This window comes from Crocuta crocuta, unplaced genomic scaffold (genome assembly GCF_008692635.1).
Source record: "Crocuta crocuta isolate KB4526 unplaced genomic scaffold, BGI_CrCroc_1.0 scaffold89, whole genome shotgun sequence".
In the NCBI taxonomy this organism is placed as follows: Eukaryota; Metazoa; Chordata; class Mammalia; order Carnivora; family Hyaenidae; genus Crocuta; species Crocuta crocuta.
Window position 1 is genome coordinate 3,259,296 of NW_027551559.1, and position 16,694 is coordinate 3,275,989.

The 16,694-nt window shown below is 44.7% G+C and overlaps 1 protein-coding gene across 1 annotated transcript in view; it reads left to right on the plus strand.

Moving 5' to 3' along the window:
* Positions 1-15,011, plus strand: part of CTNND2 (catenin delta 2) — a 784,902-nt gene extending 769,891 nt beyond the window's left edge. Inside the window, exons 27-28 of the mRNA XM_077749452.1 lie at positions 6,098-6,171; positions 13,830-15,011. Coding sequence (XP_077605578.1) covers positions 6,098-6,171; positions 13,830-14,090 — 335 coding nt within the window. The 3' untranslated portion in view covers positions 14,091-15,011. The remainder of the gene's footprint in view (positions 1-6,097; positions 6,172-13,829) is intronic.
* The last annotated feature ends 1,683 nt before the right edge of the window (positions 15,012-16,694 follow it).

Genomic DNA, 16,694 nt, shown 5'->3' on the forward strand with positions numbered 1-16,694 from the left:
GATGATAGCCACGGTTTGCCATTCTCAATAGACGGAAGGGAAAATGGATAAGAAAAGAAGGGGAAGAGAGGAAGGGGGAGGGGAATAAAGAAAGGGATTTCAGTGAAACCCTCAGATCTCCTGTTGAGACCTTTTCTCTTCTTGACCTGAAGCCAATCTCTTATCATGACAAATTTCCAAGAAGATTCATTAGAGCTAATCATCACACTTTCTGTACAGAGTCATTGATCTTTTCTGCCCTTTATCCCCCACTACCCTAATCATACCCATTGTCTCTCCTTTCTCATCAGCTGGGACTCCATCAAGGCCAAAATTGGTGCCCAGCACCACCCATCCAGCAGGTGCTGCCTGGCCTTTCTCATAACCAGCTTCGTTGACCTTAACTCCCCTTCTACTCTCAACAAGTTTCCTTGGGGTAGGGTTGCTGTTCCCATTCATCACCCCTTCCAGGCTCTCCAGACACTTCCCCTGCCCTGGTTTTCCCCTCCCCCAAGAAATAGGACTTGGAGGTGCTGCTGTAGAGGTTGTGCCTTGAAAGTGAAACTTCCAGAGCCATCAGGATCATCAGGATCCCTAACAGGAATTCCACACCCTTTTTTGACATATGGACGGGGAGATGGATCCCTCTTGAAAATAGGCTGTGAGGAACATGGCCAGATGAGGCCATACCTAAAACTGGGGTGTAAAGGGAAAACTCCTAAACATTGAGACCTTCTTATCAAGAGGATCTTCAAAGCATGAGTTTCTCAGATATTATTTAAGTGTAGACCTGCAGGGAAGCAGAAGAGACAAATTGGATGATTTATTAAGATGTCTTCTCAACCCAGGCCATCTAAGATAAATTTTTCCAATGGTAAATGCACTTATCCCAGAGGCAGTGTTTTCTGTGGTAACTCTGCATGACTGCAAAAAAGAAAAGCAGAGTAAACAGATGTTCCCAATGCAACCCCCCAGGTCAGCACTCTGCCTCCAAGTACAGTCCCTGCCAGGGAACGTGTCAGCCTTATGCCTGAACTCGTTATGCAGGATATACCTTCTTATTCTTACTCGCTGCTTTTCCCACCTTAAGTATTGGTCCAGTTGAAGATGAGCATGAACAAAGAAAGTTCCGAATCTGAATGCTGAGTCCCTAGAGCCAACACATTCAGCAGAGAATCTAATTTGTACCAATTACTCTGGAGCAGTGACGCCAAATTCACTTGCCCCATTCGTTTTGTGTCTATTATTGCCCTAGGTAGCCACATCACTGGCCATCTGAGATGACCAACTGAGATTAGAATTAAAAGAATAACTGTGAAATTGACTGTATTTAATTTATTTAATTTTCCTTTCTTGCCCAGTAGAATTATTCAAAAGGCTTTTTTAGGGGTGCCTGTNTGAGTCCCTAGAGCCAACACATTCAGCAGAGAATCTAATTTGTACCAATTACTCTGGAGCAGTGATGCCAAATTCACTTGCCCCATTCGTTTTGTGGCTATTATTGCCCTAGGTAGCCACATCACTGGCCATCTGAGATGACCAACTGAGATTAGAATTAAAAGAATAACTGTGAAATTGACTGTATTTAATTTATTTAATTTTCCTTTCTTGCCCAGTAGAATTATTCAAAAGGCTTTTTTAGGGGTGCCTGTGTGGCTCAGTTGGTTAAGCAGCCAACTTCAGTTCAGGTCATGATCTCACAGTTCGTGGGTTCGAGCCCCGCGTCGGGCTCTGTGCTGACAGCTCAGAGCCTGGAGCCTGTTTCAGATTCTGTATCTCCCTCTCTCTCTGTCCCTCCCATGCTCATGCTGTCTCTGTCTCTCTCAGAAATAAATAAAACATTTAAAAAAGGAAAAAAAGCTTTTAAAAAATGTTTATTTATTTATTTTGAGAGAGAAAGAGAGAGCTCAAGAGCAGAGAAAGAGCAGAGGGAGAGGGAGAGAGAAAGAATCCCAAGTAGACTCCATGCAGTCAGTGCAGAGCCCGACGCAGGGCTCCATCTCACCAACTGTGAGATCATGATCTGAGCCTAAATCAAGAGTCAGACACTTAACCAACTGAGCCATGCAGGCACCCTTCAAAAGGCTTTTAAATGGGGGTGATTTTAGGTTGAAATATTTCCAATGGTCCATAATCATGCCCTGCACACACATTAAAATACAAAATAAAATCTAACATGTTTCTAGATGTTTAATCTTCCTAGAAATTGGCAGGGATCTTGATAATTCCAGTATTGAGATATATGTAATTGTTCAAAACTATTTAAGACGCCTAAACTTAAACTTCACATTAACTTACTTTAAAAAACAATTCAAAAATACACTATCAATCATCTAGCAGGCCTAGAAGAACAGAGTTCTTTACTGAATAATGTTTATACAAGATGGTTCCCTTTAAGCCAAGTTCTATGTAAAGATCAGTTGCTATTATCTACAGTGATGGTGGTAGTGATGGTGGTGGTGGTGGTGGAGGTGGTGGTGGAGGTGGAGGTGATGGAGATGGAGAAGGAGGTGATGGAGGAGGTGATGATGGCGGTGATGGTGGGATGGAGGTGGTGATGATAGAGGTGGTGATGGTGGTGACACAGGAGATGATGATGGTAGAGGAGGTGGTGATGGAGGAGGTGATGATGGAAGGATGGAAAAGGCAATGATGGTGGTGATGGTGGAGGTGGTGATGACAGAGGCAGTAATGGTAGTGACAGAGGAGATGGTGTTGGTGAAGGTAGTGATGGTGGAGGTGGAGGAGGTGATGATAGAGGCTTTAATGGTGGAGGCAATGATAATGGTGACACAGGAGATGTTGATGGTGGAGGTGGTGATGCTGACGGAGGAGGTGGTGGTGGTAAGGGATGGTGGAGGAGTGGTGGATGGAAGCGGTATTACTTACCACCCTCCACAGTGCCATGAATAAATCCCTGTCAGGCCAGGTGGGGGCCAAGCTTTCATGGAGGAATGGAAAGGACAAATGGCCAGCCCTTGCTCTACAGCACTTTTGCTTGTAACCATCATTTCAGCATTCACGTGCAGGTCACCTCTCTTATGACCTCCACATCAAGAGCAATACTTTTTCTCATTCACAAATCCAGGGGACACTTAAAGTATCGTACATTGAAAAATAGCTGAAAAACTGCCATCTCCCTTGTTTCTAAGACCTCAGAGCCTGTCCCACCATTTCCCCCATAGAAAACACCCCCTCCACCATAGGAAGATCATGGGAAGCTTCACCCTCAAAATGCAACATGGGACAGCTTAAAATGAAGCAGGTCCTTGCCTGGGTTCAAATCTCCTCTACTGAGCCCTTAGGAATGCGGATCCTTCTAGGTTTTTGTGCCAGCCTCCCCCCACCCACCTTTTCTGGATTCGTTATCTAGCTGAGATGGAGCCTTTTAAAATGTCTTCTCCCTTAGTGTTCTTTTGCCACTGACGAGCCCGCAGAAAGCCAACGTCAGCTCTTCATTCAAGCATGCAGACGGTTATAGCTATTTCTTGCGGTCATGATTCCCTAGGAACATTATGTGTTCAGAAGCATGCATTAGAGGAGGGCTCTGTGATGCCAGCAGCTACATGGCCTGACTTTAAAATTCACCCAGGGGGTTTTGCCCTCCTGTCGGAGCTTCCCAAATGCCTTTACATCAAGCAGTCGAGCCTGTTTTTGTCAGTGTCTCTCTTATGCCTTTTTAAAGCCATTCTAATCTTCAATATGTTGATTCAGTTGGAAATTGGGGCCTATCCAAAAAAAGAAAGGCATTTCTTCATGAGTATGCTCTTGGGACAGACATGCAAGGGCAGAGAACCTGTGAAGACATCTGTTTCATATGTCTGCAGAAGCTCCAAGTTCAATCTCAGCTACATAGCCTCCTATAAACAGGTGAGGTGGACCGAAGAGCAGGAGGAAATAACTTCCAGTAGGAACATCTTCAGCTCAGAAGCCACAAACTTGACAAGAAGGGGAGCAAGGAGAGTAAGAGTGCATGACCCCCCCCCATTAAAAAATGCACTTTGTTCTGAGTACCAGGAAAAAACATTGCACCTTGGTGTGACATTTTCCACCTGCAAACCATAGCTCTGAGGGCATATTTGCTCAGGGTACTCATTCATGTATGGTGTGAGACAATGATCTAGTTTCATTCTTCTGCATGTTGCTGTCCAGTTCTCCCAGCACCGTCTGTTAAAGAGGCTGTCTTTTTTCCACTGGATATTCTTTCCTGCTTTGTCAAAGGTTAGTTGGCCGTACATTTTGGGGTCCAATTCTGAGTTCTCTATGCTATTCCATAGGTCTATGTGTCTGTTTTTGTGCNTGACAAGATCATGTTTTTTATCTTTTCTTTTGTTGATGTGATGTATCACATTGATTGATTTGCAAATATTGAACCAGCCCTGTAACCTCATTCATTTGTTCACTTGGCAAATAAAGCACTTGCTCCAGGAACATCCACTGAGTCCAAGCACCGTCCCAGATGCGGGGGTAACAAGTTCTGGCCCCACGGCGTTTCTGCTGTCGCAGCAAAGGGAGGTGATACACAAGGCAGACACCAGAACAAGCTCACCCACAAGCTAGGACCACGTGGTGTGTTGAGTGTGATGGGGAAAATTAACGGGTTCAGAAGCCACAGGGTGCCGAGTGGGTGGGGTTGCTTTCACAAGGCTGAGATGGAGACTAAACTAAACTCCCTGCCACCGACAAAGTGAGGCAATAAGGAGTTGGAAGAAGAGAGTCCCAGGGAGAAGGATCAGCCAGCACAACATCCCAGAAGCAAAACAAACTGCTGCATGTTCGAGCGTGGAAAGAGGGCCAGCATAGCTGGGGCTTCCTTGACAAGAGAAGCATGGAGGGAGACACTGCGGAAAATCGGACAGGGCCCTGGTCATGCAGCTTTTGCCAGAACCACCTTGGCGGGGCGCTGCAGTGACATAATCCAGCCCGTCAGGCAAGATGGCACCGCTCTTGGGAACAGGGAGGGTGGAAGAGCAGCGTTGGGTGTGGCGGAAGCTGGGCTGTCAAGGAAGATTCTACAACAGGGATCTAGGCAGAAGTAGAGAGAGAGAGGAGTGTCGTGCACCCAGCCAGAGAATGTGTCAGGGTGGTCTTTACAATTTAGAACGGGCTCTCAGCTCTCACTTCTGAAGCTGAATTTCCAAAGAAGACCTTTACTGCACAGCTGTTTTGTGCTTTTAGTAATAGTCATGGGTGGGGTGATAGCTACTACTGGCTTTGTGTCTAGAGTAGCTCTACCTGTGAGAGAACAGCGATGGTGTGTCATCCCATTTTATCATTCCATAGGTACAGGAAACTAAAGAAATGCTTTTCTTTATTTCTAAACTGTTTTATACCCCAGTGACGCTTGCTAATTTTTTCCAGAGCTTTCTTAAACCATGACCTTTTAAGGGCTATGAGGGGAGTGGTGCCTGGGGCCCTTTCTCTGGGCCTGAGGCATGAGCCCTGAGGGTTCTAGGAGGGCTCTAGGTGAGGAAGTGGGCAAATCCTGCCTGTGCCTTTGGAAGCTGCTGGCGACTGGAGGAGACCTTCCTTCCCTTCGACAAGACCACAGGCTAGTCACAAGACATGCAAGGGGCTCCAGTCCTGTGTCCATTGGGCTCCACAGCTACAACCTCCCAGAAGCTCAGGGCAGAGGCGGATGATGCTTGGGGCCTTTGAGAACCAAACTGTCTGTGGGAGGGGGATTAAGCACTCTGCGAGGCCAAATTAGACATTTCATTCCTGTCATTCTCCAGCTCAGACCGAAGCTGCTCACACAGATCCCTGCGTACTTCTGTGTGGGAGACAAGCCTTTATTACCCGCAGGGTCTCACCAGAGAAGAAGGCAATCACCCTGGAAAGAGGACCGTCTGTTTGCGGCCCCTGCCCTGACCTTGTCTACAGTCTGAATGTTATTGCAAGAAACCCACATGCTATAGGGATTATGTAGGATCACTGTTGGTCTTTCTTAATATCTGCATGTAAAGTGAAGTGTCGCAGGGCCAAAGAAGTCTCCCACTTGGGATGGTCCCGGAGAAATCAAGCTTGGTCAGGGCAAGAACTCACCTCGATAACCATCACTCCTCACTTGAAATATTGCTCTCTTTGCTAATACTTTTTGTTTCCTTTTTGCCTTCAGCTCAAAACACTGGAATTTCAACTTTGTATAGGAATTCATATGGTGCACCCACCGAAGACATCAAACATAACCAGGTAAAGGACACGCATGCGTTTGTATCCATTTTCCCCTTCGACTCGTGTGAAATAGCCTGGAATTGTAAGAAAATAAATTCACTTCTGCACAACATACATAAAGGATCAAAAAAAAAAATCATTTTCCCGGCTGCTCTCCGCTCACATTTAACATACCATACGTGGGGTGACCTTGGTCATCAGAACAGCCTCAAAGTTGAAAACAAGCTTTGATTTCACTACAGCCACTTGCTCATGGTAGAAAGCAAGTTCTCTACTATGACCCACAACCAAAAGGCTCAAATATTCAAAGGTAAGAGTCTGGTTAATAGACATACTGTGTTAATTACTAGACAGGGATTAGGGGGTCTGTATATGAGACCCCAGACAGTTCTCATATACAGTTCGTTATACATGATGGTTTCCAATATAATAGAGACAACAAGTACAATAACTAACAACGAAATAGGGTGCATTGAGGAGTTCCTTGTTCTTCAGTCCAGTTGGGGAACCAGCAACATCAGCACCATGTGGGAGCTTGTCAGAAATGCAGAAGAGTTTCTTGTCTGACCCTTGCCCCTAATCCATCCAGTGCAACAAATGCATCAGAGCTGCATTTTATCAAGATGTTTAGGTGATTTGTGTGCATATCCAAGTTTGAGGGATGCTAGCATCCCTTGAAGGAGCTCCTTCAAGAAGTGCTTTAAGTTTATGTGTGTTTGTCTTATTTGGGACACATTCACTGAAGGCTCGTGTTCCCTCTGGTTGTGGGGGAGCTATCGAAGCAACATACATCTGTCCCCTGTAGTGATCATGACAGAAAGATGGTCATTTCTCACAACTGTTGGCTACTGGAAACCACTGCCAGAGCTGGCTTCTGCCATGCTCTCAATTCCTGCCACCGGTCAGGGAAGTTGGGCTGGAAGATAAATCTGAAATCTGTTTGTTTAATCACAATAAACAGATGACACGGAAGTCAGGTGTGCTGTTTTTAAGCATTTCTCAACACCCTGTGGGGCAGCATCTTTGAAAAGGAAAGGGACACTCTTCTAGCCGATAGATTATCTTGTGCAGGACTATTTCCGAAAGAAAGAGGAGGACACAAAAAGTATCTCCTCAACCTTAAATTACCTTTTCCTCTAAGCAGCCATAAGCAGGAGAAATGGAAATGGGTAGACCAGTTATCCCTTTGCCCTCAATGTTCCAGGCCATGCTCAGCCACTCTGGAAGACATCTGGTGTTGTTTGCAAAAACCGGTGAATGCCCAGGCCCCGCAGCACACCTGACACATTGCTAACATCTACTTGGCCTCCCTTAGTTCCGGTCTTTGCTAAAAGCAAAGAGGCCAATGAATAAATAAATAGGTGCATGAGCACGAGACATGGGATCACCAGGGGTGGCCATGAGCTCTCCCCATGTCAATGTGCTTGCCCAAACACAAAGGAAAATGGAAACAAAATGTATTGGAAATGCTAACTTCAGTTATGGAAACCAACCTTTATCTTTTAGCAAATATCAGGTACAGTGGAGAACTGGCTGTAACTCTTAATGGTACTTGTTAGGATGTGATAGGACCCTGATTTTGCATCCAGGAGTATAGGAATAGTCTTTAGTTTCCTCAGGTTAGGAGATGTTCATCACGAGAATTGACGTATTCTACACCGGCCTTTCTTTCCATGGGATTCCACTATCACTGGCAGCGAAGAAATGTCCTGGTGTGGCCCAGAGGTCCTTGGCATCTTACAATGTGGCTGCAATAATTTCCTAACACTGCTTGCAACCTAGATTTATAGGAAAGTCCACAGTGACTCTAAGGGACAATTCTTTTCTCCTGAGTCTGTTCTGAACAATTAAGCCAATTGGCATTAATGTGCTAAGATGGCATCCCAGCCAGGAGAGAGAGCACATGTGGTATAGTCTTTTTCCCAGCATGCCCCAGAACACACTCAGCCTCAGTGAGAACTGTCAAGGCCACCGTGCCCCCAGCGAATGCTGGAAAACCCAGCCAGGATAGAGTGCACGCTCTGCACCACTTGACAGCACACAGGAAATGCTGTAGACAAGCCACTGGTTGAGCTGAGTCCCATGGTGATAGCTCAGTGCTGTCATTATTCCCTGAGCAGGTCCATCAAAGGGAAGTAGATGATGGGACTATTAACCCCATTCTAATTTCAAGTAGCAATTAAAAATATCCACCGGAAAGAATTGTTTTTTCCCTAAAAAAATTTCAAGTGAATCAGTATGACTGTTTTACTGGAAACTCCAGTAGTACTAGAATCAACTTTGTCTCTGTTTTGAGGTATGACCGTCCTACCCATTCACAAGAGGAGGAGACTCGGTTCACTTCCAGTTGGGTAGTTCTAGAGACACCCTTGTACAGAGCCTATACGATTTGTATTTTCTGGCCGTGTGGACATGGCTAGTCATTCCAGATGGATGGAATGCTTTCATTTTTGGAATTTTCCTGGGTTAAAAGTGACCTCACAACCTCATAGCTAGTATAAGACCAGCTTGAATAATTTAACCAGGAGGGACGGGCCAGAGTCTGTTCCATTTCCGTGCTGAGGCTTGCCCTCTGTGGAGTGCTCTAGTCTCCTGGGTGTCTCTGTCACACCAGCTGGGCCTCATAAGCTTTACAGAGGAGGCTGGACAGCGACTCATCTCCAAGAAGAAGCAATTCGCTGAGGGAAACTGGTTTGAGGTAAGTCTCCAAGAGGCGACAAAGACAGTGAGAGCTGGGAATGAGGCCCCAGCCCCAGATGCATTGGCAGGCGAGGCAGGGTCCATGGTAATAGCCGTAAGCCAGGCTTTCCATGACTCAGTGGACAGGGAGCCAGGTGGCTGCTCAGCTGTGTCACTCCCCATGAGACTACCTGGGATTCCAGTCTCATTTTCACTGAGTTTCAAGCCTCCTGGAAGAAATAGCCACTAGTCTGAAATAACATCTGTGGTCCTTGGTTTTTGTATCTCCAATCAACCGATTGCAGACATCATTTTAAGAGTTAACTACTTAAACTCCCCAAAAATCCTACTGAGCATCTACTAGTCTGTCACATCCTTATAAAGAAAAATATCATATTTAACTGCATTTATCTATCTAGAAACAGGATTTTTTGTTCATTAACTAGAGAAAAAGGGATTTGGTGTTTTGGTGACCACCATTCAAATGATTACTTTTGACATCAAAACACCATCTTGAAGTCCTGGTTGATGTCCTCAGTTTCACTGCCAGGTGGGCAGAGCAGGTAAAGTTGTCCTCAGAGATTCAAGGAGAATAGGGGTTTGCTTGTGGTCACCCAGCAAACTCAGAAAAGACAAAGACTCTCACTGCGTTCATCTGCCTTCTTGTCTCACTAGCTCTCCTCTCTACCAGTGGTTCTCAAATTTGAGCATGAGCCAGAATCCCTTGAACAACTTACTAAACACACATTACTGGCACCACCACCCCCCCCCCCACAACCCCAAAACTTCTGACTTGGTAGTCATCTGCATCTCTAACAAGCTTCCAAGTGATATTGATGCAGCTGGTCTTGGAACCAGATTTTGAGAACCGTGAATCCTTGCCACGTGACCTCTTTCAGTGTCTATTAACACTCTGAGTCTTTAACTTTCGCCACGTGGTCAAGTTTGAAGATCTGTAACACGCAGCTATTTCCCTTGTGTTAGAAAGAAATCCCGGTTGTAGACAAGCTCGGTGAGGAATAAACAAAGTTTTCCTCACTGTGCTAACAGAATTGGGAGGTAGAGAAGTGACACTACCCGTCATAACTTAAACTAAGCATTCTCCTCTTGAGGAAAATGTTCAGCAAAGATGATTTTATGGGGGCAGGACCCACAGGACAGAGCCCAGTCTCCCCATGTAAGCCAGCCAGTTGCACCTCCCCTGCCCAGGAAGGACGCCGCCTTAAGGCCACAGCAGACATCCTCAGGCTCCTTGGTTGTGCCATGGCCTCGCGGGGCCACAACAGACACTCAAATTCAGAATACACCATTGTTGTGTATGAGCATCATTCTACTTCCTTCATAGAAGTCTGCTTTATGCCAACAGTGAACGTAAAAAAAAAAAATGCATTTATTTTTAGCTCTTCTAGGGGGACGGCTTATATTTGGGAGCATTTTATCTGTCTAGTTTTGAATACTGTCAGATAATCCCTTAGAGTAAATTATAAAATACAGCAGACATTGCTCCGCTGTGAATGTGCATCCACAGTCAACATCTGCACCACGAGGCCATTGGACAAATTTAATCTCTCCAAACACAGCAGTGCCACCCATCACCCATCCTGCACAGTTCCTTCACACACACTCTCAGAACCACAGAACTAATTCTTAAAAGAGGTTGACAAGAGACTTTATGACCAACACAGATGAATTGAAGAGGGCGATTCCTCAAGGGAAGAGACTAAGATAAACTTGCGCCCAACCTAAAAATGTCCGCCAACCAGAGAGAACATGGCAACAGTAAGAAGTTTGAATCAGGTTGTGCAAAAGCCTGAAAGCATCAGGCACTGTGGAGGAGAGCCTGTGAGAGATGCCCCTGCAGATCTCCCCATCTCTGGCCACTGAGACCAGCAAAAGACGTGAGACTTCTTCTAAGGTTCCTTTTGTTTCCTGGCCTCCCTTCTTATTATAGAGACTGGGGTCAACTCAGTGAGGCTGGCCCTCAGGTTTGGCCAATTTGGCTCAACTGAAACTGTTTGTGTGGTGGAGACAATGTGGACTTCCGAATCAGCCAGGCATGGATTCACACTCCAGTGTCACACTGCCATGAGCCATGACATCTTGGAGGAGTTTCTTAATTTCTCTGAGCTTCAGAATCTTCATCTATAAAGTGAGAATTGGATGGATGGATGGATGGATGGATGGATGGATGGATGGGAAGACAGGGAAAGGGAAATACGTGATGAGACAGATAGAGACATATACATACATATATACATGTTTCTGACTATCTGAAGGTTGAACAAAGAGGAATTTGTTAAATGTTGGGTATAGTGCCCACTGACATAAAAGCACGGTTCGTTCTTGTCTCCTCCCCCTGTGATTTTTCTAGATCTCCCAGCTCCTACTCTTTGTACGCTCTATGTTTAGGTAGTAGCACAGTGCTGGAGCACAGAAGTTCAGCATAGCACACAGCTCTTCAAAGAAAAGCAAAGGACGCCCCAGCCTAGCCAAGCCATTTGGTAGACCTGGCCTTGTTTAATTACAGATGATGCAGATTAATTCCAAATGTCCCCCTCGTGGGCAGGCTCTCAGGCTAACATGTTTTGAAGGCAGCCCGAAACCTTGCTCACCAGCCACCGCTAACGAGAAAGAAGTGTGGGACATAGTGGATGGCAGCTCTGATGAAGAACAGGTCGATTACTAGTGTAAATCAATTACATGTAAAAGAGGGAGTTTCACGTACTTGAGAGAAGAATTACGTACAGGTCATTAGAAGCATTCATTTACACACAACGTGCTAATTACCAGTCATTATCTATTAACTAGGACCAATTTCTATAGGATGTTTCCATGCTGAGCTTTAGTCAAATTAATAGGGAATTACTGAATCTGCTTGGAGGTGATCCTACTGTGTTTCTTTAGAAGTGTTCTAGCATTCACACCAGACCTCCTCCCCAGTGACTGCACATGAGCAAAGCTTCGTGCGTGACTGTGTGCACTAGCTGTGGGGAGGTGCCACTCACTTCAGGGGTATAGTGCTAGAAAATGGACCCCAGAGACGGTCAGGAGGGAAGAGGAGAGCCAGCCCCCTCCCCCTGCCCTGCCACCACATACAGGTGTTAATTATCAGCCCATGAATAGTCTTGGTCTCACTGTCCTTAAAGCCAAAGAGATGGAACTACTCCTGGACTTTACATATCTCAGAGGCTCATGTGACCCCTCTAGCTTTTCAAAGCCTCCTACATCAGACAGCAATGTGCAAAGGACAAGAAGGCCAACAAAGAGCATGGAGGTGGGCTGAGGGATAGGAGACACTACTCAAGACCCGTCCCCCCAACTAAAAGCTTCATAATCCTATATCGTTCTCAAGTTCAGTCAATTCTTATGTAAACCAAGATGGGAAATATTTTCGTCCTCCTGAATATGTGATATTTGGAGTGGATTCCCTCTTGTCATTACATGCTTCTCTGTGCAACCTTTTGATCACTTAGGCAGGTGTGATGGAAAGGCCTTACCAGTGGGAAGCCTCTGTCCTCCAGAGAGGTATTGATTACAGCCCACTGAGCGGGTAGGAAGATACCCAAGTGACCATTAGACCCCATACATCTTCACTGTCTCTTTCTCTGGGAGGCCAACACCTAGATGTAACAGAAAAGAAATGCAGAAAAGAGGAAGATCAACTCTTTATGTCCTATAGCTTCTCATGTATGCCTCTTTAATTTAAAAGGTTATCTAGTAAAATGTTCAGCTGTTGTGGTAGTTTGGCAATTCCTTGAAGAGTTATACATCAAATTATCAAAAGATCTAACAACGCTACTTCTAGGTACATTACCCCCAAATTGAAAGTAGGGACTCAAATACTGGTGCACCGACATTCCATCATAGCGTTATTCACAATAGCGAAAAAGAGCAAACAACCCAAGTGCCCATCAACAGATGAATGGATAAACAAAAAAGTACCCATCCCATAGAACATTGTTCAGTCTTAAAAAGGAAGGAAGTCCCTTCTCGTGCTACAACATGAATGGCCTTTGAGGACATTATGCTAAGTGAAAGGAGCCAGACACTAAAGGACAAATATAATTAGACCTATGTGAGGTGTCCAGAATAGTGAAATTCAAAGAGACAGAGAGTAGAACAGTGGACTGCCGTAGGCTTGGGCAAGGAGGGACATGGTGAGTTATGCTTAATTGGTCCAGAAATTCTGTTTGAGGTGATGAAAAAGTTTTGGAAATGGGGTGTCTGGGTGGCTCAGTCGATTAAGTGTCCAACTCTTGATTTTGGCTCAAGTTGTGATCTCACAGTTGGAGAGTTCAAACCCTACTGATGGTGCAGAGCCTGCTTAGGATCCTGTCTCTCCCTCCCCCTTCCTGCATTATGTCTCTCTCTGAAAATAAATAAACTTTTCAAAAACGTTCTGGAAATGGATAGTGGTGATGGCCACAGAGTGCCATGAATATACTTAGTGCTACCAAATTATACATTTAAAAGTGGTTACAATGGGGCGCCTGGGTGGCTTAGTCGGTTAAGCGTCCGACTTTCGCTTAGGTCATGATCTCGTGGTTCGTGGGTTCGAGCCCCGCGTCGGGCTCTGTGCTGACTGCCAGCTCAGAGCCTGGAGCCTATTTCAGAGTCTGTATCTCCCTCTCTCTCTGACCCTCCCCTGCTCATGCTGTCTCTCTCTCTCTCTCTCTCTCTCTCCTAGAAATAAATAAAAATATTTAAAAAATAAATAAATAAAAGTGGTTACAATGGCAAATTATATGTTAGTGTATGTTTTACTACGGTCATAAATTTTTTAAAAGATTATGTAGATTGCTAGTGGTGGACCCAGGAACCAACATGTAAGAGGAAGGGCACCCAGCAGTTGGCGGTGTCTGGAGAGGCGCCATGCTGGTGGATGCTGGCTGGGTGGCCGCCCAGCCCTTAACAGGGGAAGCTTGAGCGCCTTGGCCGCAGGGAGGCTGCGTCAAGGGAAGGCGAACCAGCCCAGGTGCATCTTCTTTTCTGCGCAGGTCCCAGCACAGCCAGTCCCACAGGAGCCCAGCAGGAAAGATTACGAGACGTACCAGCCGTTTCAGAATTCCACGAGAAACTACGACGAGTCCTTCTTCGAGGACCAGGTCCACCATCGCCCTCCCGCCAGTGAGTACACCATGCACCTGGGACTCAAGTCCACCGGCAACTATGTCGACTTCTACTCAGCTGCCCGTCCCTACAGTGAACTGAACTATGAAACGAGCCACTACCCGGCCTCCCCCGACTCCTGGGTGTGAGCAGTGGGCGGCACGAGGCGCTCCGGGAACAGTGCATGTGCATGCATACCACAAGACATTGCTTTTTTTTTTTTTTTCTCCCCCTGCAAATTTAGTTTGTTCAAGCCTGTTCCATAGGAAGGCTGTGATAACCAGTAAGGTAATATTAAGAGCTATTTTAGAAAGCTAAAGGAATTGAAAGTTAACTTGGAAGTCAATAGGAAGCTAAAGCGATCCTAAATATGACATCGTGCAACCCCTTTCTAGTTTGAGCTGTAGAGTATAAAAAGTGCTTTATATTGAATGTGGCTGAAGGCAGCAGAGGAGACGGTCGGGGTGGTGGGGTGTGAAGGTTACCGTGAAGCACAAGGGACAGTGTAGTTCACACACTTTAGAGGGACGGCTTCTCACGCTTTGTTTACTCTCTTCATCCGTTGTGATTCTAGGCTTCAAGTTGCATTGGGGTTCCTCTGTACAGCAAGATGTTTCTTGCCTTTTGTTAATGCATTGTTGTAAAGTATTTGATGTACATTACAGATTAAAGAAGAAAAGCGCGTTGTGTATATTACACCATGCGGCAGTGTTTCCTCATCTATGGTTCTAAATATTGCTTCAATTTCAAACTTTTGAAAGATGTATGGATTTCCAGTTTTTCTTTTCTTTTCTTTCTCCCAGTATGTTTTAACAAAAAAAAAATGGGGAAAAAAGGAATATTTAGCAGTATTGTTCGTTCTGATATGTGAATTTGTTTGTGGCAAGTAAGCAAGGCATTCAGCAGTTTCTGACAATTAACATACATCATTCCACACTCCTTGTCAACAAAGTGCTTTTTCACTGCCTAAAATTTTAGATGTAGATATTTGAAATAGATTTTTTCATTTATACCAGTTTTCTTTATGATGATACAGTGTTAAAAGAAAATAAATTACAATTGATCTGTCATCCATATTTGCTAAGAATGTCTATTTCCAAGGACCCTATCTTATAAAATACACATTCTTGCTTGTGTGTCTGTGCGTGTGTGGGTGTGTGTATGTCCATGTATGTATAAAAATGACCTGTGTGAGATTTTATTTTGATAGAAGCTATTTCATTTGCTGTCCATCTTGTACAAGCTTTGTTTCTGGTTTTTGGTATAAATGTACATCACTTTGTTCTTCTCGCACTCCATCAATCCTTCTGACCATCTAGTGACTCAGGATATTAGGCCAGTTGAAGTGAAGTTATAGGACTTTTCACACATTCACACATTCTCGGACATCACTTCTTTCTACAGGTATATCTCCTTCCATGTTTTATGCCCTGGGAACACAATAAACCATGGCCGACTCAATAATTTCACTCTGGGGCCAATTACTTGAAGTATCAACAGGAAATGTAAACTGCTCGCCTTATTACCCCCAAACTTTCTGTTCACGTGGCAGGGAGCAGTGGACCATTATGGGTTAGATTATTAAAACTGAACTTGAAGCCAATGTTAGAATAGTGGTTAACAGCTAAGAAATAAGGCTAACCATTTACAAGAACACGGGCTGTGGGTAAATCAGCTTTGCTCTTTAGATGCAAGTGACTGAGGCCAGTAGGTGCCTAGTAAATGTTAACTGTTCTTGGAAAAAATAAAAATTAAATAACAAAAGAAATTGGCTGCCATCTTCCTTTAAAACTTGCTCCCCTTCACTCTGCATAGTTGAATTCAGCTCAAAGTCCAAAATCAGTGGTTCTTTCTCCAAACTTCACAACAACCAAAAACTTTTTTTTGTTGTTCAGGTGGCTTTTTGCAAAGGAAAAGCTGATTTCCAGAATAGAGCAGGAGACACAAATTTACATCTGAACTGTCCTGTAAGTTACCTGCAAGGTGGATCCTGTTGCACTGTTTATCTAGGGCTCTGAATTTGTGGGTTCCCTCACAGGAATGCTCCAGCCCCTGTGGAGAGATAGTTAGCACTGAGCACAACGCGTCCACTTCACTAGTGAAGTTCATCGAGGCAGAGTCATAGACGTGACTCATCCATAACCTAGTAGCTGGTTTCACTTTTCCTAAAGTAAATGATAGGACCCCTTCCTGGCTTGAGTTGTGCACAGGGAAATTACCACGTGTGCCTAAACGCCCTCTTAGTGGGAACTTTGTATTTCCCTTTATACTTTTGAGTCCGAGCATTCCCTGCATTTGCAATCTGGGAAGACCAAAGACGCCTCTGCTGCCCATGATTCTTTGACAGCACGTTGTGCCGGGCTGCGACAGGCCAATTCAGCCAGGAGCCTCTGGCTTCAGAGGTAGAGGCAGGAAAGAGAAAATTAGAAGTGTTTGTAGTTATTCAAACCAATCCTATTCTCCTTTCCATAGACACACGCATGCACACACACATACAGAGAAGTAAATAAGGAGAGAGTGAGAAATGATTGATAGATAAACAGAAGATGATGTAGATAGATGATGATGATTGATTGATGAGAGACTAGATAAATGATAGATAGCAGATAGGTAGGTAGATAGATAGATAGATAGATAGATAGATAGATAGATAATAGATAGATGATATTAGATAGATGGTAGATAGAGATAGATAGATAGATAATAGATTATATTAGATAGATGGTAGATAAAGATAGATAGATAGATAGATA